Source organism: Parasteatoda tepidariorum, chromosome X1, assembly GCF_043381705.1.
Source record: "Parasteatoda tepidariorum isolate YZ-2023 chromosome X1, CAS_Ptep_4.0, whole genome shotgun sequence".
Classification (NCBI taxonomy): Eukaryota; Metazoa; Arthropoda; class Arachnida; order Araneae; family Theridiidae; genus Parasteatoda; species Parasteatoda tepidariorum.
The window spans coordinates 73,178,860-73,200,385 of record NC_092214.1 but is presented as its reverse complement, the minus strand read 5'-3'; the positions used below and the strand labels follow the sequence as shown (position 1 = coordinate 73,200,385).

General features: G+C 28.9%; 1 protein-coding gene across 1 annotated transcript in view; it reads right to left on the bottom strand.

Annotated features, from left to right (window-relative positions):
- Window positions 1-5,789: 5,789 nt before the first annotated feature.
- The window catches only part of LOC107440079 (cholecystokinin receptor), a 280,053-nt gene continuing 264,316 nt past the window's right edge, over window positions 5,790-21,526 (bottom strand). Inside the window, exons 4-5 of the mRNA XM_071187349.1 lie at window positions 20,504-20,995; window positions 5,790-6,294 (exon numbers count right to left, since the gene is read on the bottom strand). Of these exons, the coding sequence (XP_071043450.1) occupies window positions 6,266-6,294; window positions 20,504-20,995 (521 nt within the window). The 3' untranslated portion in view covers window positions 5,790-6,265. The remainder of the gene's footprint in view (window positions 6,295-20,503; window positions 20,996-21,526) is intronic.

Below are 21,526 nucleotides of genomic sequence, written 5' to 3'. Positions count from 1 at the left end.
CGTTTCACGCGTTTCCTGTGAATTTTATTAGAGATAGTATTTCTGTGGAATTTGTACTTCCGAGAAGCTTCTGCAATCGACATACCACCAGCAACTGCTTGCAAACATTGTTGCAGCTTTTCTAAAGTGTAATCACGGTAGTTTCTCGTTCCAGTTATTTTTTTATAACGTCTGACCATTTTTCTGTCGAAAAAAAAAAACGAATGAAACTTTGCACAAAGTAGCCCCACGGTGCATTTTTTTTCACTTTCCGTTTATTTGTTGTTAATTTTTAAAATCTTTTAACGCTAACATGATATAATTGTTTATTAATATATAAATAAAAAAATTTGCACTTACGACAATTGTTTTATCAACGTCTTTGCATTTCGCAGCTAAAGTTTTTACGCGCACTTTTCGACGTTCGACGGTCTCGGGAAGTTGTTGACATTGGATAAACAAAACACACTCTGAGATTGTTTTAAAATTCGAAAAAATGCTTGTAGTAATAGAGGAGACTTCTATCCTCAAATTCCACACATTTTTAACGTGAATAAAGGATAATACTGAATAGCAGCACTTGAAAAGTGCCAAATTCGAATTTGCACAAAGTAGCCCCACATGACGGTAGTATTTAAGTGAAGAAGAAAGCACCATCGAAATCTGTCGAATTACTACTAAGAAAGGTGGAATGAAAAACATGAAAACTAGTTTGATTGTCAAATGAAACATGTCGGTGATTCTAATAATTGCTTACTAATTATTCCATGTTTCCTCGGGCAATCAAACAGGTTTGATATTTTTAACCTCATCTTCCTCAGCAGTGATTTCTTAGATTTTGAAAGCGTTTTTGTTTTTTCTTCGCCTTAAGGTTCTGACTAATGCGGGTACTTTTTTAAATTTAATTTATAAAAAGGGTTCTAAAAATATACATTGAGGTAGATTAGTACAGAATAAGTTGTAAATTGACGAATAAGCATATTTTTTCTCTAAATTGAGTATTTAGTGAAGTTATTAAGGTTTTTTTAATGTTTTATATTGTGCTGTTTTCTGCTCCATTTTAATGAGTTTGTTTCTTTAAAATTATTAATAATCATTTTCCACATTTAAAAAAGAGTTTGAAAAAAATGATTTTACAACTAGGACTACAAGATATGGTAGCTGCAATTTTTACTTCTATCTTTAAGACAGCTAATAATCAGTCGTAATTGTTGAGTGAGGCTCCCATACAAGATAAAATAGAGATTATTGTAACAAATTCCTATTAGTATCGAATCTTAGAGATGTACACATAGATTATGATAAATACAATACATTTAAAATGCACATCATTGAGCACTTCATTTTAAAAGTTTCTAATAAAATATGAACCACGATCTTTACGTCCACTTTGATTAATCAGAACAGACTTATATATTTTACATATATTGAAAAAAAGTGATTGAAAACATATTTATTCAAACACACTCGTATTTTGTTAAAATGTCTCATGAAAAAATAACAATCATTAGAGGAAATTATATATATTTTTAGAGTTAAGGAAATTTAATTTTCCAGAGGAATATTTTATTTTCAATAATTTTCTATTAATTTCAATGCAATAATTGTTTTAATAATTGTGGTATTAAAAATTATTCAATGATTATTTTTTGGATTAAAAAAAGTAAACTAATTTCGAAAAATTAAAAAAAATATTAAAACTAATTTTTTATAATTGATGATTTAATTTTATGTATGGCCTAGTGCGCTTTTTACGGAAATTTATTAGATATCTGAGATTCCTTCAGGAATTCCTTTGTTTTATCCTTTGACACAGATTGGACACCGGTGTCCCTTTTATAATTTTTTCTGAAAATCTAACTACAGGCAAAAATATATTTTGGTATTTTTTAATTATAAAAAACAGTCTAATAGTTACTGAAAAAATCTGTTAGATTATCGGAATTATATTTGTAATAAAGTATAAACTCCAAAAAAAAAGTAGTCTGAAAAATTTTGTTTTTCCTTCATATTCAAAAATGTATCAATAATTTTGTAAACAAATGAATTTTCAATGATGAATAACTGTTTCTCTTATATCTAAATAACTGCAAATAATTGCAAATTTGCAAAATTATTGTGTGAAAGTGTTCCGAAGATTTTGAATTTAAAGCGGACACCAGTGTTTCATGCTCATAGCCAGAAATGATTAAAGTGCTAATTATAATTTGACTTAAATGAATATAAAATAAAGAAAAAGTATGAAGTTAAAATTGTGCGTCAAAGGGTGTAGATGATGGGTAAAGTATGTCTATGAAGCAGAATCGGTGAAATTAATGTATTTATATACATAGATCAAAATAACTACTTCATGTAAACAATTTATTTTTTCACCAGCAATCAATCAGTTTACAAATAATATATCGCTTTAATGAAAAATTTTTCTTGTGTCATTTATGACAATCACGGAAAAGTGAAAGATCATGCTTCAAGATTTTAGAAATTGTGTCGTTTTTAACCATATAAATTTGCATCTACCAAAATAAGCGTAGGAAGTTAAAAGCGGATTTCCTTTTTCAACAGCACTATAGTTAAAGAAACATTCTGACACAAATATTTCACTCCTTTGGAATGATTTCAAAATTGCTGATATTGAAAATAGAAAATAGCTATTAACTTCCAACTCTCATTTTGGCCGATCCAAACTTTGCATAGGTGACACCATTTCTAGAAGTTCCAAGCATGATGATTTTTCAAATAAATCACGCCAACTCAGCTGTGAATGATGAGTTTATGCTTAACCTCATCATTCTCAATCACATAGAATGTTATGATTGCAACAAATATAGCATTGCAGTAATATAGAATAACTCCAAAACTGCTGGTTTTAAAAATAGAAAGAAGTTATTAACCTTCAGCTCTCATTTTGGTTGATCCAAACTTTGCATTGGTAAAAATGACATCATTTCTAAAAGCTTCAAGCATGATTTTTCAAATGAATCACGCTTAGCTGAGTTTAAGCTTATGAGTTCACGCTTAACGAGTTTAAGTTAATAATTTTTTTAAAAGAGTGTCGATAAAGTGGTCGATGTTTTATAATCTATACAGCTTTCTTTCTGTTTCATATTAAAATATGAAACAGAAATTAATAATCGCTTTTGAAATATCAAGCAGAAATAAATATTATAGCCGCAATAGTAAGTTTGCTTTTGTTTCACAATTCAACATTGCGAAGTTAAAATATCAATTCACGTTGAAGTATTTTTCCTTTCGTTTTTACGTCCATTTTTAGGGGTAGGCTGATTTTTAAGCGGCCCCTTAATCTCAAACATTTTGTGAGATTGGTCCCGGTTTGTACATTCAAATCTTTTCAACTCAGAATATTATGCAGATGTATTGGGCTAAATGCAAATTACAGATGCTTATCTGTTGGTTGCCGTAGTTGGCTTGTAGATTAGAAAAGCAATATAATTCTTCTTATTAAAAAAAAAATCAATACTTTAAAAATGCACGTGTGTGAAGTTTTTAAATTCTTTTTTTAAAATAAACTATACTTCAGACTTAAAAAAAAGCGCTTTCCTGTAGGCTATTTGTAATTAATTGAAAGTTATTCAAAAATGTAAGAGTGCATTGATTTTTAATTGTTCATGTACAAGTTCCAAGGCATTTCCCTTTTGATTCAATTTGGCCATTGCCAAATCCTTTTCAAAATAGTATATAATATGGAAAATATACTCCAAAAAGAAAATAGTTAAATTTCAAATAATATTAAATAAACTTGTATGTAAGGTTAGGAAAGTGGACTTATCTCATAGCGAATATATTTTATAATTTCAAATTAATTGTAAATATAATTTTACATATGTGTGTTTGCATATAATGCTTTATTTATCATTTCAAGAACTTTTTCTGAATTTTTTTTCAAATAAAAAAAAAACTTCTTTAAATTTTTAAAATTAGAATGTTGAAATTTTTTTTACTAATTATGCAGGACAGTGCGGAAACACTTAATTCATCAACATCTATGCGTGAAACGTTGAAGTTAAGAGAAGTAAAAATAAATACATTTTTAGGAGTTGGGGATTGCAAATAAGATTAAAAAAAAGATCTGGAGATAAAATAAGAGAAAAAAAAGGTCTTTAATCTCTAGGTAATCATTTCCCTCATCGATAAGAGTAGTAAAGAAGAGATTAAAGTAATCAAGAACTTGTTTATTTGCTCATTGGGACTAAAGTGTGTCTTAACTGCTTATGAACTTCATTCTTAAGGAAAGGGGTATTAGATAATTTTGCTCAATGGGCAGGGGCTCTTTGATAGTCGAGCCATTTTTCAAAACTTGAAATTTTTCGCGAGCCGCAATTAAATACGTATTTAAAATGTATGCAAAAAAGGTATTAAATTTTTTTTACATAAATTATATTTATTGAAAATATATAAGTAAAAATACAAAATATGTGTATTGAATTTAAATATTAAACACATTTATTTTACTTCTCTTGATAATTCTTTAAAATTTAGTGAATAATTGGTGACAGCACTTCTCAGTAATTCTTTGAGATGGTGGTTAGTTAATACTGATCGGTGTTTGGATTTCACGAATTTTAAGAAGAATAAAATGATTCACATAAGTACGTTGTCCCGAATATTGGAAAAAATTCGACAAGCAGCCTTTTTTAATTCAGAATACTTCGATTCTGGTACAAATTTCCAAAATTCAGTAATCGACGTCGATTTATATTTTAATAGTAGAGCTTGATCTTCTTGCATCTCTATTAATTCTAATTCTCCCGATGCTTTTTGTCTCATAATTATATTGGAAAGAGAAAACTCACATTGAATTCAACAACGTTGTACTTAGTCTTTCACATTTGTTCTCAGTAATTTAAAAGACAATTTGAAACATATACGGAACGATAATAATTCTTTAAAATGTAATAGCACGAAAATGAAAAGGGAACTCGGGTACATTTATCGAGAGCCACAAATAATCCTGCAAAGAGCCGCATGTGGCTCACGAGCAGCAGGTTGGCCAACCCAGGTCTAGAGCTTAAAAACATTTTGGGCATTTTATAGTTTTCATAGTTTTTTGGCTATATTTTTGATAAGGATCCTAAATATATATATTGAGGGAGGTGATTACGGTTACCCCTTTTTTGTTACATAGTGTTAAAATTTAATAAACTTATCAGGTTATCGTTTTTTTTCCTTCATGTTCTGACTAGTGTTTTTTTGTTTAAAGTCTAGGGAAAGGAATTATGTATAGTGCGGTCAACAAATGATGCTAGGCTTGGAGAAGAGGGTTAAGATTTGTGAAATTGCGACAGTTTGTAAAAAGGGGGAGGGAGGGGGATAAGATGAAATGTGATAACACACATTTTGATTAGAAATAAACATTTAAAACCAGATAATTAAACATTTATTATCATAGTTTTTTCATCTTTTTAATGAAAAAAGTTCACATTATTATTGTAATGTTTAGAAATGATTTTAAAACTCATAGTTAATATGAAACATGATCTAGAATGTAATTGCAGTGTTTTGTTTCTGTATAGCAAGTATATTATTATATGATGTTGCAGTGTTTTGTTCAGCAAGTATATTATTATATGATGTGTGACAAGGGGGAGAAGAAGGGATGTGGTCAGCACTGACACTTAGTGACAAGCAGGAGAAGAAATGAAGTGTTGTATAACATTATTTATGGGTGGTTCTTAGCATGCACATAAAAGTGTTTTCAATTATTTTTATCCCCAAAAACACAATTAATGAAACAGTAATTTATCCAGTTACACCACTGAAGGTAACTAATAGAAAGCGTCGCCATAAAATTGTTTTTTTTCTTCTTTTTTCCAATAACAAGTTCTTTACCTTTTGAATTCTCTTATGTAGTAGTCTAATATTTCAACAGCACAACGATCTTCATCGTGAGCTCATTCGATCAGTTGTTTCTGAAAAATCATGACATCGTTTCTTTCCCTTCCAAATAGCAAGTTTTTCCTCCTTTCGAAATGTTGTTCAGTAGTCCAATATTTCAACAGAAAGCTGACTTTCAGAGAGAGCTAATTCGATCAGCTGTTTCTGAAAAGATCACAGAATTGTTTTTTCTACCAAAAGCAAGTTTTTTTTCCTTTCGAAATCTGTTGTTTAGTAGTTCAATATTTCAACACAAAGATGATCTTTATCAAGAGCTCATTCGATAAGCTGTTTCAGAAAAGATAATAAAATTGTGTTTTCTTCCATTAGCAAGTTTTTTTCCCTTTCGAAATCTGTTGTTTAGTAGTCCAATATTTCAACAGAAAGACGATCTTTAGCAGGAGCTAATTCGATCAGCTGTTTCTGAAAAAAGAGTAGATATTATGTCAAGAACGTTATAAAAATTATCATACAATAAAAGTTTATAGTTATGTAACATCCACACTAGAAAAAAATTTTTGATTCGAAAAGGCAGATTTTTAATTTTTAATGATTGTGAACTTTAAACCATTTATAAAGAGTGCATTTTAGGATTGGCTATATGCTATAGCAAGGGGTTAGGTATGACCATATAGCATAATTGTGGTTGAATTTTATTGATACAGCACTAATAGATCTCAGAATTTTTTTCGGAAGGAAAAAAGCCGAAGTCTTATGATGTCAAATTGCATGATCTGGGAGATTAATTCTGATAATCGGAATGGGAAATTGATCGAATAGAAATGTCTCAACATTGCTTATGAGGACGCCATACCACGGGAGAAACTTTTCGTCGCAAATTCTCTTTCACCTCCATTATTAATTTAAAATCTAAAAGAAAGAAAACATGAGTTTAGGTAAATCTAGAGTAAGTTTCAATTGCTGAAAAAAACATTCAAATATCAAAATGTAAACAACTTATTTGTAGAGAATTTATCCATTGTGTAATCTTAAGTTATCGTCTTATAATTTATTTTTATTTTGATATTTTAAAAATTTGTTGTCAGTAATAGTATTTTATGGCTACGTTTGTCTGAACACATTTTTTCTATAGTTTAAATTTTAAGTTAGTCATGGAGGTGAAAGAGAATTTGCGATGAAAATTTTTTCCCGTGGTATGGCGTACTCTTAACAATGAGAGTTCCTGTCCATTTTTAATAATCCTGAACTGTCAGTTATCCCGCAGTCTTATTCTTTTCTTTTTTACAATTTTATAGTCCAAATTGAACAAAAATCTAATCTTAACGATACTTTTAGGACACACTTATTATGAATCAACCACGGTTCAAATATACAAGTTTTATTGTAGCAGAATACAGAGGGGATCCGAGAGACTATTATTTGAAACATTTTTAAGTGTCAACTAACAATAAAACAGGTCGTAATGTTCTGTACATCCCGTCTGCTTCAATTGTTCTCAGTCAGATTTCAATAGAAATTTTTGTTTTTTTCCTTAATATGTATACTTTTTTTTAAATCTTGGCTGGGATTCTAAAAATATACATTTAGGGTGCTCTTACTTCTAATGTTACTTCTCTTGTTATAAAATTAATCATTCCTGCAGCCTGGAGATGCCAATATTACATATAATACATTTTTTCAAAATGTTTATTAATGTTGAAATTCCAAATTGTTTTCTGCCTACTTTGTATAATTTAACGACCAGAGAATGCATCATCCTATACATTTTAGTTCAATGAAAATGTGCCAAAAATTTTGTCTAATGTCATTCTGTTTAATAAGATTCAGAAAACAAAGAAAAGACAAGTTTTCAGTCCTTCTTAGATAAATTGAGTTAATCCTTAATGTACCTATACCTAAAGTCATATGTTCTTTAAACCCATTTATGTCTAGTGCCCTTTCAAAAGGAGGGTTCAGTTTTTCAAGAAAGAAATAAGGGATAGAAAAGGGTTTCAATATTAGGTCTTAAACAAAATAGTTCGATCTATCATAAGCTATCAATAATATTAATATCCAGTGTTCCCCATGTTAAGAGGACGCCATAGCGTGGAAGAAATTTCTCGTTGCAAATTCTCTTTCTCCTTCATTACTAATTTAAAATTAAAAAAAAAAAAGAAAAAGTAAGTTCAAGCAAACCTTGAGTAAGTCATAAAGTTTCAATTGCTGGAAAAAATACTTCAAAATATTAAAGTGCAAACAAATCATTAGAAGAGAACTTCTTAGAGTGATCCTAAGTTATCATTTCATCATTTATTTTTATTTGTATATTTTAAAATTTTCTTTTCAGTATTTGAAACTTGAGGGCTTACTCTAGGTTGGTCTGAATTCACTTTTTCTACACTTTAAATTTTAAATTGGTAATGATGGAGAAAGAAAATTTAAGAGTAAAATTTTCTTCCATAGTATGGCTTCCTCTTAAAGCCTACTGCTTTTTTAATGTTAAAACTTTAGGCAAAAGAAGTAAATATCCACTTCATATAAACAAATATGTACAACCACTTTTTTCTCCATGAAGAGGACATAATTGTGTTGAATTACCATTAAAAAAATTTTCTTTTAAAAATGCTAATCTTGAAATGTTCTCTTCTTCCAAAAATTAAATTGCAGAATCCATCTTTTTCATTGAAAAAATAATAAGTGAAAAGAATTTATTCATTTTAGATTTATAAAACATATTAACTTTAAAATAACCACAATAAATTTACCAAAATGAATAGTGCTTGAGGAAAAAAATCCATCCACCTATAGACCAAGACATCATCTCATTTTTACATCTACCTATACCAATTGTCTAAATTCAATCTTTTCAAAATACGAATAAAAGAGTGGTATTTTAGTTCTTTCGTTTAGTTTTGAGAGCTTTTAGGCAATTTTAAACGATATTAAATAATTATTTAACAAACATAAAATAATGTGTTAAAACGTTTAGAAAAACTTTACATAATAGTCTAAACTTTAGCTCTTTTATATTTTTCGTAATATGACAGTCAATCAAGAATAAATGATGGCATTTTTTGGATAGACTAGCAGTTTTCTTCAACAAAAGAAATGTCACATGTTTTGAATCTTTTAAAGTATATTGCGGACAGAAATTTAAAAAAAAAATTGTTTGAATAACTTTTAATTCAATAGTCAGATTTTCACAAACGAAGACATAATCTTGAAGGCTCAATTGCCATATCTTAAATACGCTGAATTCTGAGTATGAAATCAGTGCACAAGCATTTTAGTAAGAAATTAAATTTTTTCCCCACACAATTATGAAACAAAATGCAAATGAAACAAAATGCAAAATAATGAAAAAATTAATTTGTAACAACTTTTTCTTACTTTTTATTGTTTCCTTTAATAATGATCAAAAACGTTTTGAGTTAATAAAAGTATAAAAGCTTTTTATACATTTTTAACAATCTAATTTTAATTCACAAAATCTAAAATCTGAAGGAAATCGGTTAAACAAACTTTTCAAAAAGGGCAACACCATTTTCAAAATATCGTCGGTGAGATTTTTTATTCTGGACACAGATCAAAAAGCGTATTTAAGAAAATGGACACATCTCAAAATGTGTGTTGGGGAAAAAGGACACTGCAAAAATGCTTTTTCAAAACACTAAGCATACTGATTATGGGGCAAAGTCCCGGATTTCTGAATCCGGGTGACTTTGTATTGTTTTCAGACATGTTTGATATTCAGAGCACCAAACGATAAAACTGTTATAAACAATCTAAATTCGTACAACGACGTTAATTTACTATAACTATTATAAATTTGTAGGACTTCTGAAAACCACGTAAAAAGAATTATGGACTTTTTTTTAATTCTTAAAAAGACAAATTTAAAAAAAAATGAAGCTGTTTAGGCAATTGGGCAGCATGACATTATGAATTTTTTTTTGATCCATCAGTTTATGTATGTATTTTTTTTAAGAACAATTTCTCTTAGAGATGTTAGAAAAACGGGATCAAATGCGATGTCCATTTTTTTAAACACGCTTTTTAAGCTTTCAATTTTTTAACCATGCATTTTGAGTTGTGTCCATTTTCTTAGTCACTCATTTAGAGCTGTGACCATTTTTTTAAACACTCATTTAGAGCTGTGACCATTTTCTTAAACATTCATTTAGAGCTGTGATCATTTTCTTAAACAAGCATTTTGAGCTATGCCTAGAATAAAAAACTCACCGACGATACGTCTCAAAATTTTTATGTGCAGCTAATTTTTCTACCGACGTTGCTCAAATTAAAATTTTTGTCATTTTGAAGAATAATAATTGAGATAACGATTTTATATGTTACAATGAAACTTTTTTTTGATCGGAATCAAATTAAAGAATTATATAAGCGGGTAAAAAAATGTCGTTAAAATGTTTACATGACTTAAAAGTTATGCTGAGAAGTTGTTAGTTTTGTTTTATTATCTCGCTGCAGTAAATAAAAAAAAANAAAAAAAAAAAAAAAAAAAAAAAAAAAAACACTTTAAAAAAATTATTGCTTATTTAGTGTTTTTTTTTCATGTGCTTATTAGGAAGAATGTTATGTATCATATTTTATTTATCAATTTAAAGTAAAATAAATGAAACTTCTGGAAAAATAATTAAACTCTATAGATAAATTTAAAAGTTATGTTTTGTCTAAGGGTAAAACCTTTTAATAATGAATACTTTTTACGCGATATTAAAATTTGCATTTTTAATAATTTGCATTTTTCTCCCAATTTGCGATTTTGCAAACCTCGATCTTTTTCAAATATTGCTAATCTTTTACTTGGAGCCGTGGTGGCTTAGGAGATGGATCGTTCGCCTTCCAATGAGGTGAACCGGGTTTGAATCCCAGCAATAGTTAGTCGATACGACTTCCGCACCCGGCTCGCACCGACCACAGTGCTGACGCAAAATATCCTCAGTGGTTGACGGATCATGGGTTAGAGTCCCCTTGCCGTCAGACTGACCGTCGGAGGCTTTCGTGGTTTTTCTCTCCATGTAACGCAAATGCGGGTTAGTTCCATCAAGAAGTCCGCCATGAAGGTACATTTCTCCCAATATTTGATCCAGTAGTTCCCTTGTCTTCTGGATTGGGTTTAAAATCGCAAGTCTACGGATTATTATTAGTCGTAATCCCAAAATTGGGTCGGCTGTTCGACGACGGTTATAAAATAAAATCTTTCACTTGCCGTTATTCTTTAAAATACAACACTTTTTACAGTATTCTTTACCATTCTTAATAATTTGAAAGCTGAAAATACAAGTGCCAAGAATTTATCTCATAGACGCAATTCTTTTTTAAAATAAAATAATTTGACTTCTTGATTACTTTTTTCTTTCTATCTTTATTGATTTATCTACAATGTTATACTAGATGGTAGATGGCAGCACAAATCGAATTACATATAACTCTTTTCATTTGATTAAATAGATTTCAGTATGATTTGTTAATTTAAAGTATGCAAATACTTTAGAAATTAGTAGAGAACATATACCATTTCAATTAAAAAATTTATTTATTTCATGAATTTTTTTTCTAAGTTATTTTTTTTCTTCCACTTCACGCATATTGCATAAAGTAAATAAGATGATAAAATGCTAGATGGCAGCACTATAATTATCATTAAAAAAATAAAAAATACTTGATTGAATAAAAAAAATCACGCAAATCTTTTTCTTTCTTTCTTTTTTATTTTCAAAGAAACAGAACGAGGAAAAAAAAAAACATTTAAAGCCTGTTATAACGACAGGCCTCCAAAGTTGGAATTGTTGTTATCACGAACGTGTCGATATAAGTAAATAAATATTTATTTTTAATGCAAAATATAAATGAAAAAGACTAATGTTTTTGGGTGCAATAGTTATTGATAACACTGAATGTCGATCTAAATAGTAAACTGCTAAAAAGAAAAATAAAGGGCTATGGTATATGTGTTAAACATAAGGCACATCCTTTTGTAGTATACCACATGATTACTAAGAATGGAGGATTATTTTTCTTTTGTAAGGAGGAAGATATCTTGGCCGGTGGCTGCACACATATGTTTACTTTATAATCAGAAAGTGTAAGAAGAAAGTAAGGTGAAAAGATGTTTCTGTACTGATACCATTTTGTGAATTTTCGTGAAATATCTTAAACTGCAGAAACATTTATTTCCCTCAACAATAATTTTGATGCAGAGGAAAGCTGCTATTTTTTAAATCATTATTAACATAATCGTCTTAAAGTTTTTCAAGCATATCTTCCAGTTTAATAAATCTGATTATTTTTAGTGCGAAAATTCTTTTCAAAATTGCAAATAGCTTGTCCTGCTTCATTATTTTCCAAAACTGATGTTTTGAAAATCACTAAAGTGTCACTGGATAATTATTCATGCCTGTCTGTATATATACAGAGAGAGAGAGAGAGGGAGAGAGAGGGGGGGGGGAGAAGTGGAAATAAGCAGGTCTCAGACACAGGACTAGACGTAAATAATATTTCTTTTGGCATATTCATGAAGAGCTAGATCCAAATCAAAATGGTCATAATTGTTTGGTTAGGAGAGGGGTTCAAAGTTTGGTCCCCTTAATGTAATTTTTACAATTTGCGTATCTCGTCATATCTCAAGAACTTTCAAAGCAAATTGAAACTTTTTGGCCTGCAATTATAAAATTCGTTTTTCTAAAAAAAATTCCATGTAAAAAATAACTTTTAGTAAATATTTATTATTTTTTATTATTATTAATTAATAATAGTCGAAAACATTTTCGAATTGTAAGGTAATACATTTTTTACATCATTTTAAAAAGTGTAATTTGATACAAAATTTGAGCAAAATCGGTCGAATAGATGACGAGAAATCAAATTTTAAAAATACGACTTTTTTATTATTCGAACAATTAAGATTAAATCTCAGAGCATGACGATTCGATCATTAGATCAAAAGTTATTTTTCCGTTATTTTTCCTTTTTTTTTCCTTGGCGCACTGTACTATTGAAGTAAAAAAAAAAACAGGGTAAAAGGTTTGTACATATCGTTGACTTTTGAATGTGACGAATTCTTCTTCTTCAAACTATTATTCTCCAAATTTCAGATTTTTATTATTTTAAGTGTAGTTGTTCAAAATGAAATTAAAAAATATATTCCTAAGTCTTCAAATATTTTTCAGTGATGCTTCCATTCTTTAAAAATACGTGATTAAAAACAATAACTATATTAGACTTTTTTTGCGCAAAATTGTATTTAGTTATAGGATATTTTTAATTGTGATCAAAAAGTTTGTTTAAATATATAGGTTCAAAGATAGTGCGCAATACACAAAAAGAAAAATTAACATTAAAGGGTCTTAAATTTGCGTCGTTCTCCTGACTGAACTAGTGGGACGATATTTTCCATTGTCTATCCCAGAAATCGAAGAAATATATTATGTGTTTATTCAGACAAAGTACGTTTTCGTGTTTGATTTTGTTGCTTTAAATGCTACCTGCTTTATTCAAATTGTATATTATTACCTCTTGAATCACTAAGATTACGTGTAAGAGAAAATCCGATCATTAGATTGAAAACTTTTTAAGAATTTATTTAGTAATTTTTGTAGATTGTATAGTACATTGTTAAAATGTTTTTTTTCCGTTATAATATTCTTCTTCAATGAGAAAAATATGAGCAACATCAATCCGTACATATCTCGGTTGAATTCCATAAATGATGGATAAAGTGTCACCCAGAGATCGATAGATTTATCGTCATAAAGGGTTGCTTCATACCTTTATATCTTCATTTCTGAAGATTTTTTTAATACAGACTTTTCAAACCAGGATGATGTGTACTAACCATACTTTTTTGACAATGCATGAAACACATTTTCTACTAATTATCTTCGTTGTGTAAATTATCTTACAGTTAGATTTAAAAATTTAATCATTTATATCTTTCTTAAAATTTTTGGCTGCACTTCTGTGTTTTAAAAGATATTCTAGAATATTTTTCATCATGGGAAATAAAAATGCCACAGTTTCAGAGCTTTAAAATCGAAGTAAAACTTTAATTTTAAGTTATATCTTTGTGAAAAAATTTATTTGAACTTTAAAATATTGTTAGATTTTTTAGTGAAAGTCTGACTTTTGTGAAATCGGCGAGATTCCCCCCCCCCTCTCCGATCGAAAATCTTCGATGGAAAAAATCTAAAATCAATAAACAATTTTCAATTTTTGTGTATTTTCATGTGTTCAAACAATGGGGCTTTGTATTAACTGTCGAAGTATTAAAAAATTAGGCCAAAAATGCTTTTCCTTTTCAAAGCTGAATTTTCGTTATATTGAAATTTTACGCCATTTCATGATTGACACAGAAGTCTCTGGCTGAAGATGAATTAAACTTTACTTAACAGCCATAAATAACTTTCTCACAACAGTTAAAAATGGCATATGTATAAGGACTGAGCCTTAAGAATAGCCTTAAATTTTGTGCATGTAAAGGTTTCTTAATACCCACCTTTATATTAGAATTATTTCAATTCATTTTCTAAAAAAATAATTTTAAACAATTAGGTCATAAACGCTTTTCATTTTCAAAATTTTCCTTTCTTCATATTGACATTTTACATCATTTCATGATTGACATATAAGGCTCTGGCTAAAGATGAATTAAACTTAACCTGACAGTCATAAATAGCTTTAATTATTTCACAACAGTTCAAAATAAGATAGATATAAGGGCAGAGCCGTAAGAAGAGCCCTAAATTTTTGCATGCAAGGGTTTTTAATACCAACTTTTATATAAGAATTATTTTAATTCATTACTGCAAAAAATTTCTCTGTGCTTTAGGAAACCTTAAAAAAAAATGTAATAAAAATCCCTTATTACAATAACAATGCTTAAATTGTAATTAATTAATTAATTAATTATAAATTTAAAAAAGTGAACAATTTTTAAAATAATGTGTGAGAAATTATTAGAGTTATTATAGAAGGTTTTTCACTTTGAAAAGCGAAAGAATATTTTCACCGGGTTTCTTAGTATATAGAAAACCTCTTTCTGCATAACAGCAATTCTGAAAATGTTCGTTTAATTTAAGAAATTCTGCCACTTCAAGATTAATTGCCATGCAACATGTGCAAATAACTGCCGTTCCACCTTTGTTTATTATTAGTAATTCTTTAAAAATGTTTGTCTTTCCAATTTTTTATTCATCTCAATTTAATCAGAATCTAATGAATAACCGATAATTATTATAAGAAAGTTTCTAAAAGTTTTTAAAAAAATATCTTTTAAACTAATAAAACATTTTAATAGTAATAACTATTTCTATTTTACGGAAAAAAATGGGATTTTCTTTTCTTTTATTTCCTTTACATGATATATTTTTGTGTGTATGTTTGAGGGTTTCGACTAGGAAATTAAATTGGTTGTAGCTTTAATAATGGGTTTATATCTTCATTAACATTAAAAGGAAATAAATTTAATGTAAAATCTCTTGGCTAAAAAATTAAGCAAATGAAAGCTTTAAAATATTCAAAAGCCTTTAAAAGAGGACATAAAACTTTAAAAATCATTAAATTTTGGAAAAATATTCTTGTCTGAAAGAAAATTTATGTTTGCAATTAGATATTGACATTTTTATCAGTAAAGAGGATTCTTAAAGACATTATAGCTATTATATAGGATTTGCGCAAAAATTAGATTTTACCCCTATAAAATATTTTTCTATTTTCTTGTTTCATTATTTTTTTTTTAAAATTGAGATTCTTGTATCGTTTTAATTTCGCACTATCTTTCCTGAAGAATTAACATAAGCTTTATATTATGATTTAAGGGATTGATAAGGTTTATGATATAAAGGATTGATAAGGATTATTTTGTTGAAGTAAATATTGCAAAACTTTTTGTCGTGGTGTGGAATTTGAGACATACTTTTTGTATTATTTTAGTATTGCACATTTTTATTTGGATTTATCAATAGACATTCGTTTAAATTATTATATATTTCACAATTTGCACTTTGTTGACCGGCAGCACAGAAACTATGTCATATCATCAGTTATTATTTTGTATTTGAAAATCGAATAAAATATTCTAAATAAACTCCAATAAATTTTATTGTTACTGATTGAAATGAAATTAAACTTTAAAATATTCTATATACCCATGCTTTTTAATTTCATTTTATAACCGTCGTAGAAATTGATGACCCAATTTTGAGTTTTCGACTACCAATGTTTAAATATGTAGCCTTGTATTTTTGAACCCAATCTAGAAGACAAGGGAACTCCTGGATTAAGTAGTGAGAGGAATTAGTCTCCGTGGAGGATAGTTTGATGGAACTAACCTGCATTTGCATTACATGGAGTGGAAGACCACGAGAACCTTCAACGATTAGCTTTACGGCAAAGGGACTCTAACCCATGATCCGTCTACCACTGAGGATATTTCACATCAGCACCGTGATTGGTGCAAGCTGGATGCGGAATTCGTATCAACCAGCCATCGCTGTGAATCGAGCCCGAGTCACCTCAGTGGGAGGCGAGCACTCTATCCTTTGAGCCAAACCTGCTCAACTTCGGAATATTTTATATCACCCTGTGTTTCATATATTGAAATAGATAACGCAAGTACAATCACACGTTAACTGGTCACAAGTCAGCAATTTGTTAAGCCGAAGAATTTATAAAATTACTAAGCAATTTTATATAAGTTTAAATAAAAAAAATTCATCCAAATTTTTAATTTTCATGAAGTATATCATAAATCTGCTATTTTTCTAAATTAAGCATTTTGTTTAAAAGAAGTTTTAAGCCTTTAGTTTATCTATCTTATGAGAACATGTAACAGGAATACTATTTTTTTTTTATAAAGCTAAATAAAATTTTTATTTAGATTAATTTGCAGCTGAACTGATTTCTTTGTCTTTAAAATTATTATACTAGATTTTCATCAGAATTGAATGGAAATTTCGCAATGGAAAGTTTTATGAAGTAATTCTATTTTTACCTAAAGGAAATGACAGATGAAATAAATCATTCAACATTTGAACGTAGTTAGTCACGCCCAGGGGTGCATAAATGATTGTTTAGTCACTTATATGAAACTCCCATATATTTTCATCAATTTGAGAGATACCATTTATATTTTAAAAATTTGGTGACTGACATAAACCATATTCTCATATTTTTTTTCATTGTTATTAAATCTTGTTCATACGAATATATTTACGAAAATATTATGGAGTTTAGAAAAAAACTTTTTTTTTCATTTTCAATAATGCATTTAAACGAGTTATTTGAATTACTGTTGGGAATTCATAACAGTTATTCATAGAGACGTGCAGAGGTGTGCCTGGAGCTAATTTCTCCATTAGATGCCCTTAAAAAGAAAAGTGCAATAATGTAATCTCTAAAGGGGGAAAAAGAGCCTTATTAAATTAAAAGGAAAAATTATTGCAATGATATGCTGGTATAAAATTTTAAATCTATATTTTTAAGTATATTTTCGCAAATGAAGGCTGAAATTGTTTTTTTAATTTCTTTTTTTATTTTGTAGGAATTTATTACTTCCATCAAAATGTTCTTAATTTTTTTTAACTGTAAAAATTTATTTCAACTTAAATAAATTTTACTTTTTAAACTTGTTTGAAAATGATATTTAATTCTCCACAAAATATTTCGTTGAAGCTAAGCATTTATATATTAAAAAAAAATTTCTTAATAAAAACAATATTAGCAATTAAAAAATAGATTAAAAGTTTTATTTTTATTTAGTCGTAGATCGAGGTCGTTGTCTCTTTGTCCTACCTTTCTGTACTTCCCTGGTGGTTCATAATTGTCAGATTAAGTTTTGTTCGTCTCTAAACGGCGCTCTATGTGCTGATAAAGAAAATGATGCAGTCTTTCATATTATTAAAAACTAAAAAGCGTTTAGAATCGAATTTTTTTTTTAATACTGAAAAACACATTTCTTTACGGTATTCGTTAAAATCACCAATCAAATAATTAGAATTATTAATTAATTTAATTTCTTTTCATTTATAGTTCTCCATTGCTTCTGTTTTCCTTCATATTTGGAATCTAATTTCTTTTAATATTGAAAAACACACTCTTTTACTGTATTCGTTAAAATCCCGAATTAAATAGATAGAATTATTAACTTATTTAATTTTTTTCATTCATAGTTCTCCTTCATGTTTGGAATCTATTTTTGTTTTATATTGAAAAACACATTTCTCTACTGTATTCGTTAAAATCCCTAATCAAATAGAAAGAATTATTAACTTATTTAATTTTTTTTCATTCATAGTTCTCCGTGGCTTTTGTTCTCCTTCATGTTTGGAATCTAATTTTGTTTTATATTGAAAAACACATACCTTTACTGTATTCGTTAAAATCCCTAATCAAATAGATGGAATTATTAACTTATTTAATTTTTTTTATTCATAGTTCTCCGTGGTTTTTGTTCTCCTTCATGTTTGGAATCTAATTTTGTTTTATATTGAAAAACACATTCCTTTACTGTATTCGCTTAAATCCCCAATCAAATAATTAGAATTATTAACTTATTTAATTTTTCATTTATAATTCTCCATGGCTTCTGTTCTCCACGATTCAGTTCAACAAAACAGGTTCCCAAAACACAGCAATAAAAAAAAAAGCTGATTTACTGCTAACACTGAGACTGTTAGAAATACTATTCAATAGTATGTGTCGCTTCTTCAAAAAGCATGGTTATCAATTAAGAATTAAATTTTAACTATTAAAAGTAATTACTCAAAAGCTTTCTGATAAAATCAGTTACGGAAAAGTTTGTTAGTTTGACAAGATACGTCTTAAAACTCAGCATATATTCTAATAATTCATTTGATAATATTTATTTTCACTCAATTAGTTTAATAGTTCCGTATTTTAAATAGACAGAAAGCAACACTTATTTAGATAACCCCTTTCAATCCTCAGTTACGAAGTCACTTTTCGATAGATAATACAGATAGAGTTAGGGCCAATTTTTTGCAGTGGAGATACGCTAAAATTTTCAGGATTATAGGTATATTAAGGGGAAAGACATTCAAAAGAGGGTATTTTTTTAAAAACTATCAGGGGAAGCCACGATGGCTCAGGGGATAGAGCGGTCGCCTTCCAATGAGGCGAACCGGGTCCGAATCCCAGACGATATGAATTTCGCATCCGGCTTGCAACGACCACAGTGCTGGCGTGAAATATCCTCAGTGGTAGATGGATCATGGGTTAGAGTCTCCTTGCCGTCAGGCTGTCTGTGTGAGGTTCTCGTGGTCTTCCTCTCCATGTAACGCAAGTGCGGGTTAGCTCCATCAAAAAGTCCTCCACGAAGGCAAATTTCTCCCAATACTCGATCCAGGATATGCCTTGTCTTCTGGATTGGGTTCAAAATTACAAGGCTACGGAGTCGAACATTAGTAGTCGTAAACCCATAAAATTGGGTCGGTTGTTCAACGACGGTTATGAAAAAAAAACCGTCAGGGGGCTCTTAACACTAAACATACCATAACCGGTCAAATGACCGTTTAAAAACTTTTGCATCGGAAATGCGCTTATCATCTTATCGTTTTTGCACTTTTGACTTTATGACTTTTTCTAACAATTATATACAGTTAATATTCTTTTATTATTTTTCTGTATTTTGTTTGTTTCGAATAATACTTGTTGTATACCTATTTCTGCCACAACCGGTCACTTGACCGGGAGAACAATTTATTGCTTTATAAGGTTATAGGACCAGACATTAAAATATAATGCGTGTTCAACGTATTGCATTCGATGAGTTGCACATTTCTGCAAAGACTGTTACGAAGTTAGTTCAATCAGAATAACTGTGAATTCAAATTTCAATAAAGTACCTAAAATTTTAGATTGGCATTTTTGTGTAAGAAAAAGTGACAAAAACTAAATGATTTGGTAAGTAGCTTTATATTTTATTTTGATAGCCTTACTTCATTTCTAACTAACTGTTAGTTTTTAACCAGAAAAATGTCGAAACAATCAAAACAGCACAAGTTCTTAGAAGAAATAATATTAATTATAAGAATAATTATAAGAATTATAATTCTTATATACTCTTATAATTATAAGAAGAATTACAGAAAAAATAATACTTAGAAGAACTATGTTTGCGGAAAATGTACAATAGAAACACCCTACATATGTAAAAAATGCGTTGAGCAATGAATTAAAAATTCTTATTCTTTGTGTTTGTAATACATAAAAATTGGCAATATATAATTTTGTTTAATTATAATAAAGTTTTTTCAGTTTATTTCTTTCCTAACATCCATATTTCATACATTCAATCAAGAAACATAAAGTCCTGCCATTTGACCGGCTATGGTGGAAATAGGTATATATTAAGTTTCGGTATGTTTAGAGTTAATTTTCAATGATATGAAAATCTGCATAACTTTTTTACCAGCCCATAAAGCTCCGTTTACAATTATAAAAAAAGTTACAAATTAAAAAAATTTAAGAAGTTGGCGAAATAGAAGTTTTTCGTAAAAAAAAAAATCCCTCATATAATTATCTGTTACAAAGACAGATTTTGATACTTCTTATGATAACCATTTTTAGTCTTCCATTAGACAAATATACCTGTATTTATACGTATATGTGTACTCGTTATTAAACGGCCCCGCAGAATAATCATAATACTAACCTGATCTAATTGATCCCGCTCTTGTGCTAAAAACGCTGACCATGGTTCCAGACCTTTCACTATTTTGGTGACCAAATAACCATCGTCTGTTTTTCTTACAACCGATGACAGCTAGAAAACCTTGTCTGTATTTCTTGTGCATGAAGCAGTATGTAAGAGGATTACAGCAAGACGATATGTAAGCCATTAAATGAATAACAGACATACCAACATAGCCTAAGCAAGAATAGACGGCTTGGGAATCAAAAAGTGCCCAAGTATTGACTACATAAAGAGGCGTCCAGCAAACAAAGAATTCAACGACTACTACAAACAGCATTCTGACAATTCGACTTTTGGCAGCAGCTTGACTTTTGTCGTAGTTTCCACCTCTTATTGTTACACCTCTTGTTGTTCGTGATCGACTCTTTGACATTTTTGAGCGGAAATCACGTTTTAATCCATTGCTTGTGGATGGTTTGACTGGATCAGTATTATCTGCACCACTATTTTCTGAAACAAAATTAACATTTTTAATTATATAGAAAAGGATGAATAATATATTTAGCATTAAATATAAATTTTAACAGTATTTAAACTTACTTAATTGTTTCAATTATTTAATGGTAGAAATCAGTAAAAAAACTCGGCAAATATCGTTCGCTATTAAATTTTATTTTTTGAATAAACTCCTACGGATAAGTAGTAAAATTACGATGAAAAAGCTCGACTGATTCGTCTCCGGGAAATACGTTTTTCATTTGATAACAGTTTTAATTTTGAAGTGAAACTCATTTTTATAATTTCTGAGGAATTCGTAAAACTTTGGAACTTCAAAAAAATTATTATTTAATAAAAAAAAATTACTTAATTTTTTTGTTTTAACTGAATTTATTGTGAAGGAAAAAGTTACGTTTTGTCAAATTAGGAACAATCATGACCTGACCAACTAGTAAAACTTCTTCCTTCCTCCATAAAGCAAGTTACAATAAATCGCACGAATATGATTTCAGTTGGTTCAATGTATCAATCCAATATATATAT